The 12972-nt window shown below is 45.6% G+C and overlaps 1 protein-coding gene across 1 annotated transcript in view; it reads right to left on the bottom strand.

Moving 5' to 3' along the window:
* The window catches only part of pkd1b (polycystic kidney disease 1b), a 94842-nt gene extending 83961 nt beyond the window's left edge, over positions 1-10881 (bottom strand). The window contains exons 1-3 of the mRNA XM_078401257.1: positions 10806-10881; positions 3133-3316; positions 438-649 (exon numbers count right to left, since the gene is read on the bottom strand). Coding sequence (XP_078257383.1) covers positions 438-649; positions 3133-3316; positions 10806-10881 — 472 coding nt within the window. The remainder of the gene's footprint in view (positions 1-437; positions 650-3132; positions 3317-10805) is intronic.
* Between the last annotated feature and the right edge of the window lie 2091 nt (positions 10882-12972).

The raw sequence follows: 12972 nt of genomic DNA, 5'->3' as shown, positions 1-12972 counted from the left end.
GGGATTTACATATGACCAGGTTGGAGTTTAAAATATTGAGAATTAAAGTTAGTGAAACGACTATAATTCTGTGAGAGCTTCACAAGGTAGACGCTGAAGGGGATGTTTCGCCCCATGGGGGAATCTAGGGCTAGGGGCAATTGTCAGCTAAATCATTATTGTAGAGAAGCAACAGTGGACCCAACACTGTCCCCTGCAACACACCTCTGGTCACAGGCCTCAAATCGGAAAAACAACCTTCCATTCCGAAAAACAACCTTCCATTCAGAAAAACAACCTTCCATTCAGAAAAACAACCGTCCACGACATTGACTCCTGCCTCCAAGCCAAGTTTGAATCCATTTGGGCAAGGTCGCCTACGATGCCATGTGATCTAACCTTCCAGACTAGCCCACAATGTGGGACTTTGCCAAAGTCTTCTGGATCTGAATACTCACAGCTTGGGTTTTTTTCACAAATGAAGTGATTCTCACTGTTGCAGGGTGATCCCTTCCAAATGCCTTTACTGGTTAATTCCAGCCGAACGCAGTCCCCACTCGGTGCCTTGGAGGATGCCCAGTTCTGGTATGAATCTATCTGACTGCCGTCCACCCAGTGGTGCCTCCCGGGCACTCTGCTCCGGACCAGCCCTATCCAGGCTGTGCTAACCCTTTGGCAAAGAAATCAAAGTGAGTGTGAGGTGCACTGAACAGCACAGCAGTAACAGTGGCGAGTGGCAGCGTGATTATGCTGGTGACAGAACCACAGTGATTGCTATGGTTTCCAGAACAGCAAATACCTTTCTAAGTCACAAAATACACCAACACATTTCACAGGATCAATAAGGTGCAAAAGTGTAAGCTGAGCCACAAATCAGAGTGTGATATTTTCTGGGGCATTCTTGAAATGGAAAGAGAGGTCATGAGGTTGAGGGTGATGCTTATGAAAGGGATTCTAGACTTGGCAGCTGGGCCACCAATGATGGAGTGCTTAAATTCAGTGATAACAAGAAGCCACAGCTACGGGACTGTGGACCCTTTGGGGTGTTGTAGAGCTGAAGGAGATCGCAAAAAGGAGATGGCGATGGAATTTGAGAAGTTGAGAATTTTAAGCCATGCCTTGGTTCATTTTCGACTGTTTCCAGAGACTGGGATGTAATTAGTGGCTACAGATCACAATATCTGATTTTATCAAATCAAAGGCGAAAGCATATGAAATAACAAAGGTTAGTGAGAGTTGCATCAGCTTCAGGGAGTTCCTCAGTACATGTCCTGGAGCCAGAGACTGACCAGTATGGACAGTTACAATCCCAGAAGAACAGCAACTTTCAGGCAGGCCCAACAGCACCCTACACCAAGGTGACACTTATCCAGCAGACTGATATTTGTCAGCGTATCCCTGGGGACAGCATAGAGAGCACAGTCCTGTGGTACACAGCTGTGCAAGTCATACATTCAGCAGAGACCACCGCATCCTCTCTACACCTGGAAAGCAGCAGATGTGGCCCACACCTGACTCATCCCACAGCTGTCATCCGAGCCATCCTCTATTTCATGTGGAAATCCAAAATCAATCATATCAATGCAAACAGATACAATGCAAAAAACTCCAGGGGAAGAGAGGATAAATGTATCTAAAATAGCTTTAGCCCTGATGGCTACTTCCTTCCTACTACCAAGCTGTAAGTTTCCATTGAGAATATTGATGCAGCAGCAATATTCAGCTGGAGAGGGTGCAGAAACAATTCACATGAATGTTACATGGATTGGAGGTCTTGAGTTATTCGGAGGGATTAGATAGGCTGTTTCTCCTGGAGTAAATGAGGCAGAGTGGTGACTTTATAAACATTTATAAAATGATGGGGGGCATTAATAGGGTAGATGATCACAGTCCTTTCCGCAGTGTAGGGTAGTGCAAAGCCAGTAGGCATTGGTTCATGACTGGTGAAAGGGGAAGGATTTAAAGAGGATCCGAGGGGCAAATTGTTTACACCGAGGGTGGTGTTTAGATGAAACACGTTGCTGGAGGAAGTGGTAGAGATAGGTACAATTACAATGTTTAAAAGGACATGGTTAGGGAAGTTTGAGAGGGATATCTGTCAAACACAGGCAAGTGGGATGAGCACAGATTGGCTAAAGAGTTTGTTTTTCATGTTGTCTGACTATGAAATTCTCTCAATCTATTAGTGACAAAATGGGGATGTCCAATTCAGGCTAATGCAACTTCATCCCTACCCGACATTCACAAATTCGCATGGAGGATAAAACTTCACAGATGTAAAAATGAGAATTTCAAGTAAATACATTTTTTCAATTTTTGTTTTTGTGCAAGTTCTAAAGTTAGCTCAGGGTGGGAACAGTTATTAATCTCGCAGCATCACAGGTGCAGTCGGCCTTTTCATGGTAACTCCTGCATGGCATCATCACTTCAGCTGCTGGTAAGTTTCATCTCACAGCACCAGAGGCACGAGTTCGATCCTGACTATGGGTGCTGTCTATACGGAGTTTGTATGTTCTTGTGACCGCGTGGGTTTTGTTTGGGTGCTCTGGTTTCCTCCCACATTCCAAAGACGTATAGGTTTGTAGGTTAATTGGCTGTAAAGTGTAAATTGACCCCCGTGTGTAGGACAGTGCTAGAGTATGGGGTGATCACTGGTCGGTGCTGACTCAGTGGGCCATGCTGTATCTCTAGAGTCTAAAGTAAAGTAAAGTCTAAAGTAATTGCAATGTGTATAACCAAAAGGTTAAAAGGCTGCATATCATCAAGGTACCTCAGTTCATCTTATTTTTTCATATGTCCTCCATTCCTAAGAATAGAAAATGTAATTGGAATATCACTCCTGAAATTTTGATGCAAGTTACATATCAGATTGGAGCAGATATATGTCTCATTTCCTTCAATGGTGCTCATTCAATATCCTGCTATTCCCAACAGAACTGCAGCAATTCACGAAAATGGCACCACATTGTTCGGACAACATAGTGAGTCAATAATTGTTGATTTGAACAGATATAAAATGTGTCTTTATCTGGTAGAAGCTCCAAATGAGCAACCTGGAACTGAGAAGATGCCTCGTCCCCAGCACTGGGTTATGAGAATAGGGAATGGAAGAAAGTTATAGCATTAACAGAAAGTTAAGATTACAATACTCACATTGAAAAGTGGTGCTGGATGAAATGCTGTACACCCTCATTGTTGACAACAGCCAGGTCAGTACCTGGTGTGCCCTGGCAAGTATGGCGAGCATTATGCCATGACTCTTCCCCTTGACCTATCCAATAGCAATGGCCATTTCCTGGATGGATTTCACCATGCTTAGGACAACCACTTATGTCATCTGGAAGAGAGACAAAGCAAAGATGACAGAGTCCAAAAGCTCATCCACCTCAGCCTTGAATGTATTTTAATGTACTTTATCCATCCCACATCACTGCTGGTCAGTGTGGACTCGGTGGGTCGAAGGGCCTGTTTCTGCACTGTATCTCTAAACTAAACTGTTTAATGAGAATAAACACAAAAAGCTGGATTAACTCAGAGGGTCAAGCAGCATCACTTCTGAAGAAGGGTCTCGACCCGAAATGTAACCTATTTTCTCCAGCGATGCTGCCAAACCTGCTGAATTACTCCAGCTTTCTGTGTCTATCTTCGGTTTTAAACCAGCATCTGCAGTTCTTTCCTATTCATTTTATGAGAGATTTACAGCTGCCTATTAGGGCTAGTTTATTGATTGTCAATGATCTATGGCCCTCTTTGTATAGACCTGTGACATCAGAGAAAATCCAGACGTTGGAGTAAATGTCAGGCTGCGATAAAATGCATTCTTCCCCTGCAGTTGCCCTCGGCTTGCTTGACAACAGCTGATCCTCTGCTCGGTTGCTCCTCATTCCTCACCTGGGAGAAATGCTAAAAACATTCGCTCTATTCAGGAGCTGCTCATCAACGCAGCAACGAATGCAGGGCTACATTCAACTTTAATGACAATAAAAAAAGTTCCAAGCTGGAAAAGTAGCCCTTGCAACTTGAAGAGAAAGGTCATTTTAATTAAATGGCCTCATAGTTTATGAGAACTTCACAGCACCAGCAGGAGGGTATTTGGCCGAACATGTCTGTGTCAACTCTTACAAAATGGTATTCGATTTATGCCTTGCCCTGAAGCCCAGCAATATTTTCATTTTCAAATCTTTATTCACTAAATAAGCTAAATTGCCCAAGTTTAGAATGTTGCTTGGACAGCAAAGCCTGAAGCAATTCTTAGAAGGTGGCTGAGCAAGTTGAAGTTGTTTAAAAATTACACAGGGTAGTTGTCTTTATTAATAGGGTAGGGAGGATCACAGTTAAAATTAAGGGTTCTGCTGCACATTTATAATGAGCATGGTATTCCTCAATTAGCATTCTGTGCAAATTACATGACACAAACAAAAAAAATAGGAGGTGGCAGAGGGAAGGGGAGAGGGGAAGGGATGAGACAGGAGTCAGTAGGTGACAGGTAGATGACGGATAGATGGAGCCACGTGGGTGAGGGGAGAACATGCCTGTTCTGTCATTCAATAATATTGCAGCAGTTGATTTGTTTTATATCAGTGTCACTTTCCTGCACTTACCCCATACCCAATGATTCCCTTAAATTCTAAGCAGCGCATTGCAGAGAAATTTCAACCGCAGTGAGAAACTGGTGAAGCTTGGTGTGATGTTTGATGGACTGTGTGGGGTGGGAGGACCCGTTGCTCCTCCCGTGCAGCAGGTGGCGCTGCACAGGACAAAGGGAGATGTTTTGTACATAGTTATCTTGGCTGTACACAGTGTGAGGGTGTGCAGTCAGATTGTGGGGTGGCAGCCATTTTAGTTGTCTTGCTGACAGCATTGAGTTACTGTAATAAAGACTTCTGTTGTACCTTGAAGACTCGCAAAGTTTCATACAGGCATAGAATTGTTCTATGCGAAACTTGGAAGGACATCTTGGAAAGGATGCAGAAGGGATTGGCCAGGATTTTGCCAGGACTTGTGGGGCTCGAGTTATTGGAAGGGAATGGATAGGCTTAGACTTCTTTCTTTGCAATGTAGGGGGCTGAGGAGTGACCTTGTTGAAGTATCCAAAACCATGAGGGGCATGGATATAGTGAACATTCACAGCCTTTTCCCCAGGACTAAAACTAAAGGGCACAGCCCAAGGATGAGAGGGGAGAGATTTAAGCAGAATCTTAGAGCGTGGTCTGTATTAGAGAGTGTTTTCACTAAGAAAGTGGTCTGTATTTGGAATGAGCTGCCTGACCTAAATACAAAAGTGAATACAATTATGACTTTCCAAAAATATTGGGACATATATTTGGATAGGAAGGGTTTAGGGGAATAAGGGCCAAATGTAAGCAAATGGGATGAGCCCAGAATGCGAACTTGGTCGGCATGGACAAGTTGGGCTAAAGAAGGGACAAGTTTGGCTAAAGGAGGGGGGAGGGGGGGCAATAGGCTGGTGGGATTGTTCAGTTTGGGGCTGCCAGGTATCAGATGAGCTGAATGGCCTCATTTGGTATAGTAAGTGAAGGATATGTTATTTTTCACAGCGAGTAAAATTCAGGAATTTATTGCCCGAAAGATTGGTGGATCAAATTTGAATTATAACCATGAAAGGAATATTGAACAAATTCTTTAAGGAAAAAGATTTTCAAAACAATGGGAAAGTAAACAGCTCGTACAAAATGTTCGAGCTGGGATGGAGGGCCAAATTATTGCTTTGTGTGCTACACCTCTCTGCAGTTCTCTAAGTGTGTGATATATCGCTGGAATTTAACAGGTTCGTGATCAGCTTTATCCTGACTTTAATCTTTATTTATTGTCCCACAAACATTCATTATTTGTAAAATCTGATCTAATCTATTTTGTTGTAATATTGCAAAAAGTCATAGAGTCATAGAGTCCCACAGCACAGAAAGAGGCCCTTCGGCCCATCGTGTCCGCGCCGCCCGTTACCAAACACAGTCTAATTTTAATCCCATTTTCCCGCATTTGGACCGTAGCCCTGAATGTTGTAGCATTTCAAGTGCCCATCCAAATGCCTCTTAAACGTTGTGAGTGTGCCCGCCTCCACCACCAACTCAGGCAGTGAGTTCCAGACTCCAACCACCCTCTGGGTGAAAAAGTTCTTTCTCACATCCCCCCGAAACCTCCCTCCCCTTACCCTGTATCTATGTCCCCTCGTTGTTGAACCTTCCACCAGTGGAAGAAGTTCCCCGCCATCTACCTTATCTATGCCCCTCATGATCTTGTACACCTCGATCATGTCCCCTCTCAGCCTTCTCTGCTCCAGGGAAAACAACCCCAGTCTGCCTAGTCTCTCCTCATAGCCGAGGCCCTTCATCCCTGGCAGCATCCTGGTGAATCTCCTCTGCACCCTCTCCAAAGCTATCACATCCTTTCTATAATGTGGTGACCAGAACTGTACACAATACTCCAGCTGTGGCCTCACCAGTGTTCTGTACAATTCCATCATTACCCCCCTACTTTTATATTCGATGCCCCAGCTAATGAAAGCCAGTAACCCATATGCCTTTTTAACCACCCTATCCACCTGTCCTGCTGCCTTCAAGGACTTGTGTACCTGTACCCCAAGGTCCCTCTGTACCCCTGTCTTCCCTAGGGTCCTTCCATTCATGGTGTACTCCCTTTCCAAGTTATTTCTGCCAAAGTGCATCACCTTGCACTTTTCAGGATTAAATTCCATCTGCCACTGCTCCGCCCATCTGACCATCTCATCTATATCTTCCTGCAGCTTGCAGATCCCTTCTTCGCTATTCACCACCCCCCCCCTACCTTTGTGTCATCTGCAAACTTGCTGATCATGCCCTGTACGTTGACATCCAGATCATTTATGTAGATTACAAACAGTAAGGGACCCAACACCGATCCCTGCGGCACCCCACTGGACACCGGCCTCCAGTCACAGAAGCACCCTTCTACCATCACCCTCTGCCTTCTGTCACTAAGCCAGCTTTTTTATCCATTTTGCCAAGGTGCCCTGGATCCCATGGGCTCTTACCTTCTTGACTAGTCTCCTGTGTGGGACCTTGTCAAAAGCCTTACTGAAATCCATGTATACCACATCCACTGCACTACCCCCATCTACCTCCTTGGTCACCCCTTCAAAAAATTCAATCAAGTTAGTCAGACACGACCTTCCCTTAACAAAGCCATGTTGACTATCCTTAATTAACCCTTGATCCTCCAAGTGAAGACTGATTCTGTCCCTCAGAATCTTTTCTAGCAGCTTCCCAACACCGATGTCAGACTCACCAGCCTGTAGTTCCCAGGTTTATCCCTACTGCCCTTTTTAAATAATGGCACCACATTAACTATCCTCCAGTCCTCCGGTACATCCCCTGTTGCAAGAGAGGCTCTGAAAATTTGTGCCAGAGCCCCCGCAATCCTCCCTTGCCTCTCTCAGCATCCTGGGATACATCTCGTCAGGGCCCGGAGTCGTATCCACTTTTAAGCCTGCCAGAGCCTCCAGCACCGCCTCCCTGTCAATAGCAATATGCTCAAGAACATCACAACCCTCCTGTTCCATTTCTAAGTCCGCATCGCCCTCCTCCCTCGTAAAAACAGATGCAAAAAAATCATTTAAAACATCTCCTACATCCTCTGGCTCCACACACAGCTTTCCACTATGGTCCCTGATGGGCCCCACTCTTTCCCTCGTTATCCTCTTACCCTTGATATACTTATAGAACACTTTGGGATTTTCTTTTATTTTGCCCGCTAGTGCTATCTCATGGCCCCTTTTTGCTCTCCTAATTTCTTTTTTAAGAACCGCCCTACACCTTCTGTATTCCTCTAATGATGTCTGTGCCTTAAGTTCTTTATGCCTTCCAAAAGCCCCCCTTTTTTTTCGAATCAATCCTACTATATCGTTCGACATCCAAGGTTCTTTGGACTTGTTTGTCCCACCCTTGAACTTTAGGGGAACATGCTTCCTCTGTACTTTTTCAATTATTCCTTTGAATGACTCCCACTGTTCTGATGCGGTCCTCCCCACGAGAAGCTGATCCCACTCCACCAGGGCCAACTTCTGCCTTATCAGATTAAAATCGGCCTTGCCCCAATTTAGAAATTTTCCTCTTTCCTCTGGTCCCTCTTTATCCTTTTCCATTACCACCTTAAATATCACTGAATTGTGATCACTGTCACCAAAATGCTCTGCCACTGACACTTCAGCCACCTGTCCGGCCTCATTTCCCAAGATTAAGTCTAATACCGCCCCCTCCCTTGTTGGACTTTCAACATATTGGCTCAAAAAGCCCTCCAGGATGACCCTTAGGAACTCTGCACCCTCAGGGCCCTTGACACTTTGGCTATCCCAATCAATATTCGGGAAGTTGAAATCCCCTACTATTACTACCCTGTTGTTTTCACACCCCCCCGAGATTTGCCTACAAATATGTTCTTCTATTTCCCTCTGACTGTTTGGGGGTCTGTAGTATACACCCAGTAAGGTGCATGCCCCTTTTCTATTTCTCAATTCCACCCAAATAGCCTCATTTGAGGAACCCGCTAATATGTCATCCCTTCTTGCAGCAGAAATAGATTCTTTGATTAATACTGCAACACCCCCTCCCCTTTTTCCCCTGCTCTCTGTCTCTCCTGAAGATTCTATATCCTGGAATATTGAGCTGCCAGTCCTGCCCTTCCTTCAACCATGTTTCCGTAATGGCAACAATGTCGTACTCCCATGTGTTCAGTAACACCTTCAATTCATCCCCCTTGCTTCCAATACTCCTTGCATTAAAATAAATGCCGTTCAGACTTGCCCTACCCCATTGTGCTGGGCATTCTTGTTCTGCCTCCCAATCTGACCAGTTTTTTCCTCTATATTTTCCTTCTCCTCACCCCCTATACTAGCTCCATGCTGTATCCCAACCCCCTGCCAAATTAGTTTAAACCCTCCCCAACAGTGCTAGCAAACCTCCCCGCCAGGATATTGGTCCCCCTCTGATTAAGGTGGAGACCGTCCGGCCTATACAGTTCCCACCTTTCCCAGAAACAGGCCCAATTATCTTTTTACTTTTTACTTATCTGCAGAATCCTTGGTTACAATGCACTCCCCTTGCCAATCTGAAAATGTATGTGTTTGGTGAAGGCTCTGAGTCTTGTTTCAGTTTCCCCCACTGCTGGCCAACACTTCAGTTTGCAAACTGCATATCTTACCATTACCTCCAGCAAGGATGGGAACAGCAACAGCCAGAGAAGCATGTTCACAGTAAGGGGTGGTGGGTGAGGGTAAAGGTGGGAATGAAGGTGTTCACAACCACGCATCAGATGACACAATACACCCAAGCTGAATCTGAGATGGAGGCGAGAGACAGGGGGACATTGCTTCTCCTTGGAAGAGTGGACCTATCACAATTTATTCTCAGATATTAAACTTTGCAATTACTGTGCACATTAATTTATCTTGAAATTTCATCTCAATTCTCTGTCCATTATTTAACACTTTAAAGCTTTGCTTGATAAAGTCATTGGTTCCATCCTGTGACTGCATTTGGATCAATATTCTATTTAAAACTTTAGATAATTTAGACAACCTACCGAATAGTGAAAGGCTTGGATAAAGTGGATGTGGAGAGGATGTTTCCACTAGTCGAAGTGTCTAGGACCAGAGGTCATAGCCTCAAAATTAAAGGACGTTGCTTTAGGAAGGAGACGAGGAGGAATTTCTTTAGTCCGAGGGTGGTGAATCTGTGGAATTTATTGCCACAGAAGGATGTGGAGGCCAAGTCAATTGATATTTTTAAGGCAGAGATAGATAGCTTCTTGATTAGTGCCGGTGTCAGGGGTTATGGGAGAAGGCAGGAGAATGGGGTTAGGAGGGAGAGATAGATCAGCCATGATTGGATGGCGGAGTAGATTTGATGGGCCGAATGGCCTAATTCTACTATCACTTAAGAATTTATGAACAATTGTATTGTCTAAAGTTATATTATACGCACACATGCACTGCACTTTGCATGTCCCAGTGACATTCAGAGGCTTCCGAAAGGCAGTAGATACTTTCTGAAGTGTAAGCATGCATATAACATCAGACATTTGGCAACCAATTTGTGTACAGCAGCAGTCAACGAGGCGGTGATGGAATAATCCATAGGGTTGGTGGATGAGGGTTGTATATTGCCGAGAACAACAGGCAGGATTGTTTTGTACCGCAACCATGTCAATGGGACGTTTCATTTCCAATTGAGAGGACAAAAGAGCCTTTGGTTCATGGTCCAATACCTGCTGCAATTCAACATTCGCCAATACTCAACGTCGTATGCCGGCATGATGCTTGAACCCATAACCTTCTGACAGAGTTGATAGTGACACCACTAATATATCTCCAGTGCTGCGATATCAGAGATTAATGCTTTGGCCCACCTTGGGTTGGGTGGGGTAGTCACAACACCTGCCAAATCCCTAGTAGAGCGTCCTTATACAGCGGGGAGAATGGGAATAATGTTAGCACCATTGTACAGATCCCACCCTCTCCACACCCCCAGAGCTTTTGCTGTTGTGGGAGATATGAAGTAGTTTGGGAAAATTCACCCCCCTCTTCCCCTCTCTGCAGCCCTCGATCTTTTCCAATTCCATTGTAAACACACACCATCCAGCGCCATCCAAACCAGCGTGTGCTTTAATTACACGTTCTGGTCCCAATATAATCATCCTTGATTAACAACCAACACTCTCTACTGTCGACTCTTGGAAGACAGCGTGCGTCGCTCGAACGGGGCACTTAGCACATACACTCCCTGCAATGTCCTCCTGCCTGTACCACGCCCTGGAGAGAGGGGTTCACCTACCAGGAGTGCCTCCAGCGAGGATGGAGAGCAGCAACAGCCACCGAACCATGTCCACGAGTTCGACACGACCACACATCAGTTGAAGCAAAACTCCGCCGTTGAATCTGGGGGCAGGCGAGCGGCGGAGGGACATTTGCTTGCTCTCCTCTGTCAAACTCAATCTCCCAGATACTGCAACACTGTGTTACCCGGGCTGATCGCTTCTCCCCACCTTGCCCGCATCACCCGGGGCCACCGCCAGCTCCTAAACCCAGCGAGGCGTCTCCGGAGACTCTAAACGCCGGGGCAGTTGCCGGGGAGATTGTCTTAAGCAGCGAGAATGTAGACTAATGTAGCCAATTCATGCCTCCCCCCATCACCACCACTCATGCCACTCACAGAGGCGAGACTCCTCGCCCTGCCCCCCACCAACACAACTCCAGTATTTCACTTCTTCCACATAGGAAAAGGGCAGAAAACAAACTTACCAGACACACAAAAATGAGTGATAAATAACACCAAGGGCGTAAAGAACCTGAACAAACTGGTACTTTAGACACTGTCTGAACTCCCAAAGCGATCCCGAGTAAAGGGTGTCCTAATGCGGTTGGGATATTTGTCTTCCTTGGACAGGGAAGTTATGGTGCAACCTTATAAATCTTTGATAGACATAAAAAGCTAGAGTAACTCAGCGGGTCAGGCAGCATCGCTGGAGAGAAGGAATGGGTGACGTTTCGGGTCGAGACCCTTTTTCAGACTCTTCTGAAACGTCACCCATTCCTTCTCTTGAGAGATTCTGCCTGTCCCGCTGAGTTGCTCCAGCATTTTGTGTCTATCTTCGATGCCAACCAGCATCTGCAGTTCCTTCCTGCACATTTTATAAATCTTTGTTTAGGCTACATCTGGAGCCATTTGGTTTAGCCACTCTTTGGAACAGTACCAGTGTTGGCCTAACAACACTCCCTCTGAAATGTCATCCCCAACTGACCCATAAACTGATTGAGGTGTGAGACCATCTCAGGCACTGTTTACCTGTTAACAGGTCACCACATTGGTAGATCTGGAACTATCTCTCGGTCACCCTTTGTTATTTCTCCACCTTTATACATCTGATGTGCTGATGTGGTTTCCTGTGTTGAGGGTGTGATTTTCCACTTGAAGCTTGGTTGCTGCTTGGTTGCTATATTGGGAAACTCAGCGCAGGGCAGTGGAAGGATGGGATTCTCAGCTGGATGAGAGTGAACGGCAGACTTTTGTTGGGCCAGACTGTTTCTGGGTGAACAGCAGAGGCAGTGGAGCTGCAGAACGGCTGTAATTTATTTGAATGGCAGGACAAGATTAAGGAGCAAATTACCCAATCTTGTGAGCAGGTCCCCATTTCTCCTGCCATGAGGAACTGCAGATGCTGGTTTACACCGAAGGTGGACACAAAATGCTGGAGTAACTCAACGGGTCAAGGAGCCTCTCTGGAGAAAAAGGAATAAGTGACGTTTCAGGTTGAGACCTTTCTTCAGACCAAGAAGGTCTTGGTCTGACCTTCCTGTCATCCAGCTGATCTATTCCTTGTCTCCGGAGATGCTGCCTAACCCGTTGAGTTACTCCAGCATTTTGTGTCTAACTTGCCTTGCCATGAGCACGGTTCCAGAGGACATTACAGCCTCGGCGCTGCCTGTAATCAGTAAACATCATGACTGACCTGTTGTTTTGAATTTTCCACACAACCTCCACGAGCCCACCCCCAGCCTCAAAGTAATAATCTTTTATCCTTCAGCTTGACGTGTACTTGGTCACCTTTTCCACTAGGGAACAGCAATGATCCAGTTGCAGAAGAAGACACATACTGTAAGAGCTGGAAGCTTAGCACTCATATTCCACTTGGGTAGCCTACAGTCCAATGGTATTGACAGTGAGTTTTATGGTGTTAGGTAACACACAACCATTATATGCCTTTCCCACTCGGCCCTGGTCCACCTGAGTTCTCGCTGCTTTTGTTCACCTTTCTTATTCCCCGCCCCAACTTTTCCAGATTCATAACTTTTTCCATTTGCCCACCATCTCTCCTTTATCTGTTTCCATACGACCTTCCAGACTCTGCCCCCTACCTTGACAGTCGGCCCCCATCAGCCTGCTCCATTTGCCTGAAATTTTATTTTCCTTATCTACCCCACCAGCCCGTCTTTAAATTACC

The sequence above is a fragment of the Rhinoraja longicauda genome, chromosome 6 (genome assembly GCF_053455715.1).
Source record: "Rhinoraja longicauda isolate Sanriku21f chromosome 6, sRhiLon1.1, whole genome shotgun sequence".
Taxonomy (NCBI): domain Eukaryota; kingdom Metazoa; phylum Chordata; class Chondrichthyes; order Rajiformes; family Arhynchobatidae; genus Rhinoraja; species Rhinoraja longicauda.
This window is presented reverse-complemented; position numbering and strand designations above follow the sequence as displayed.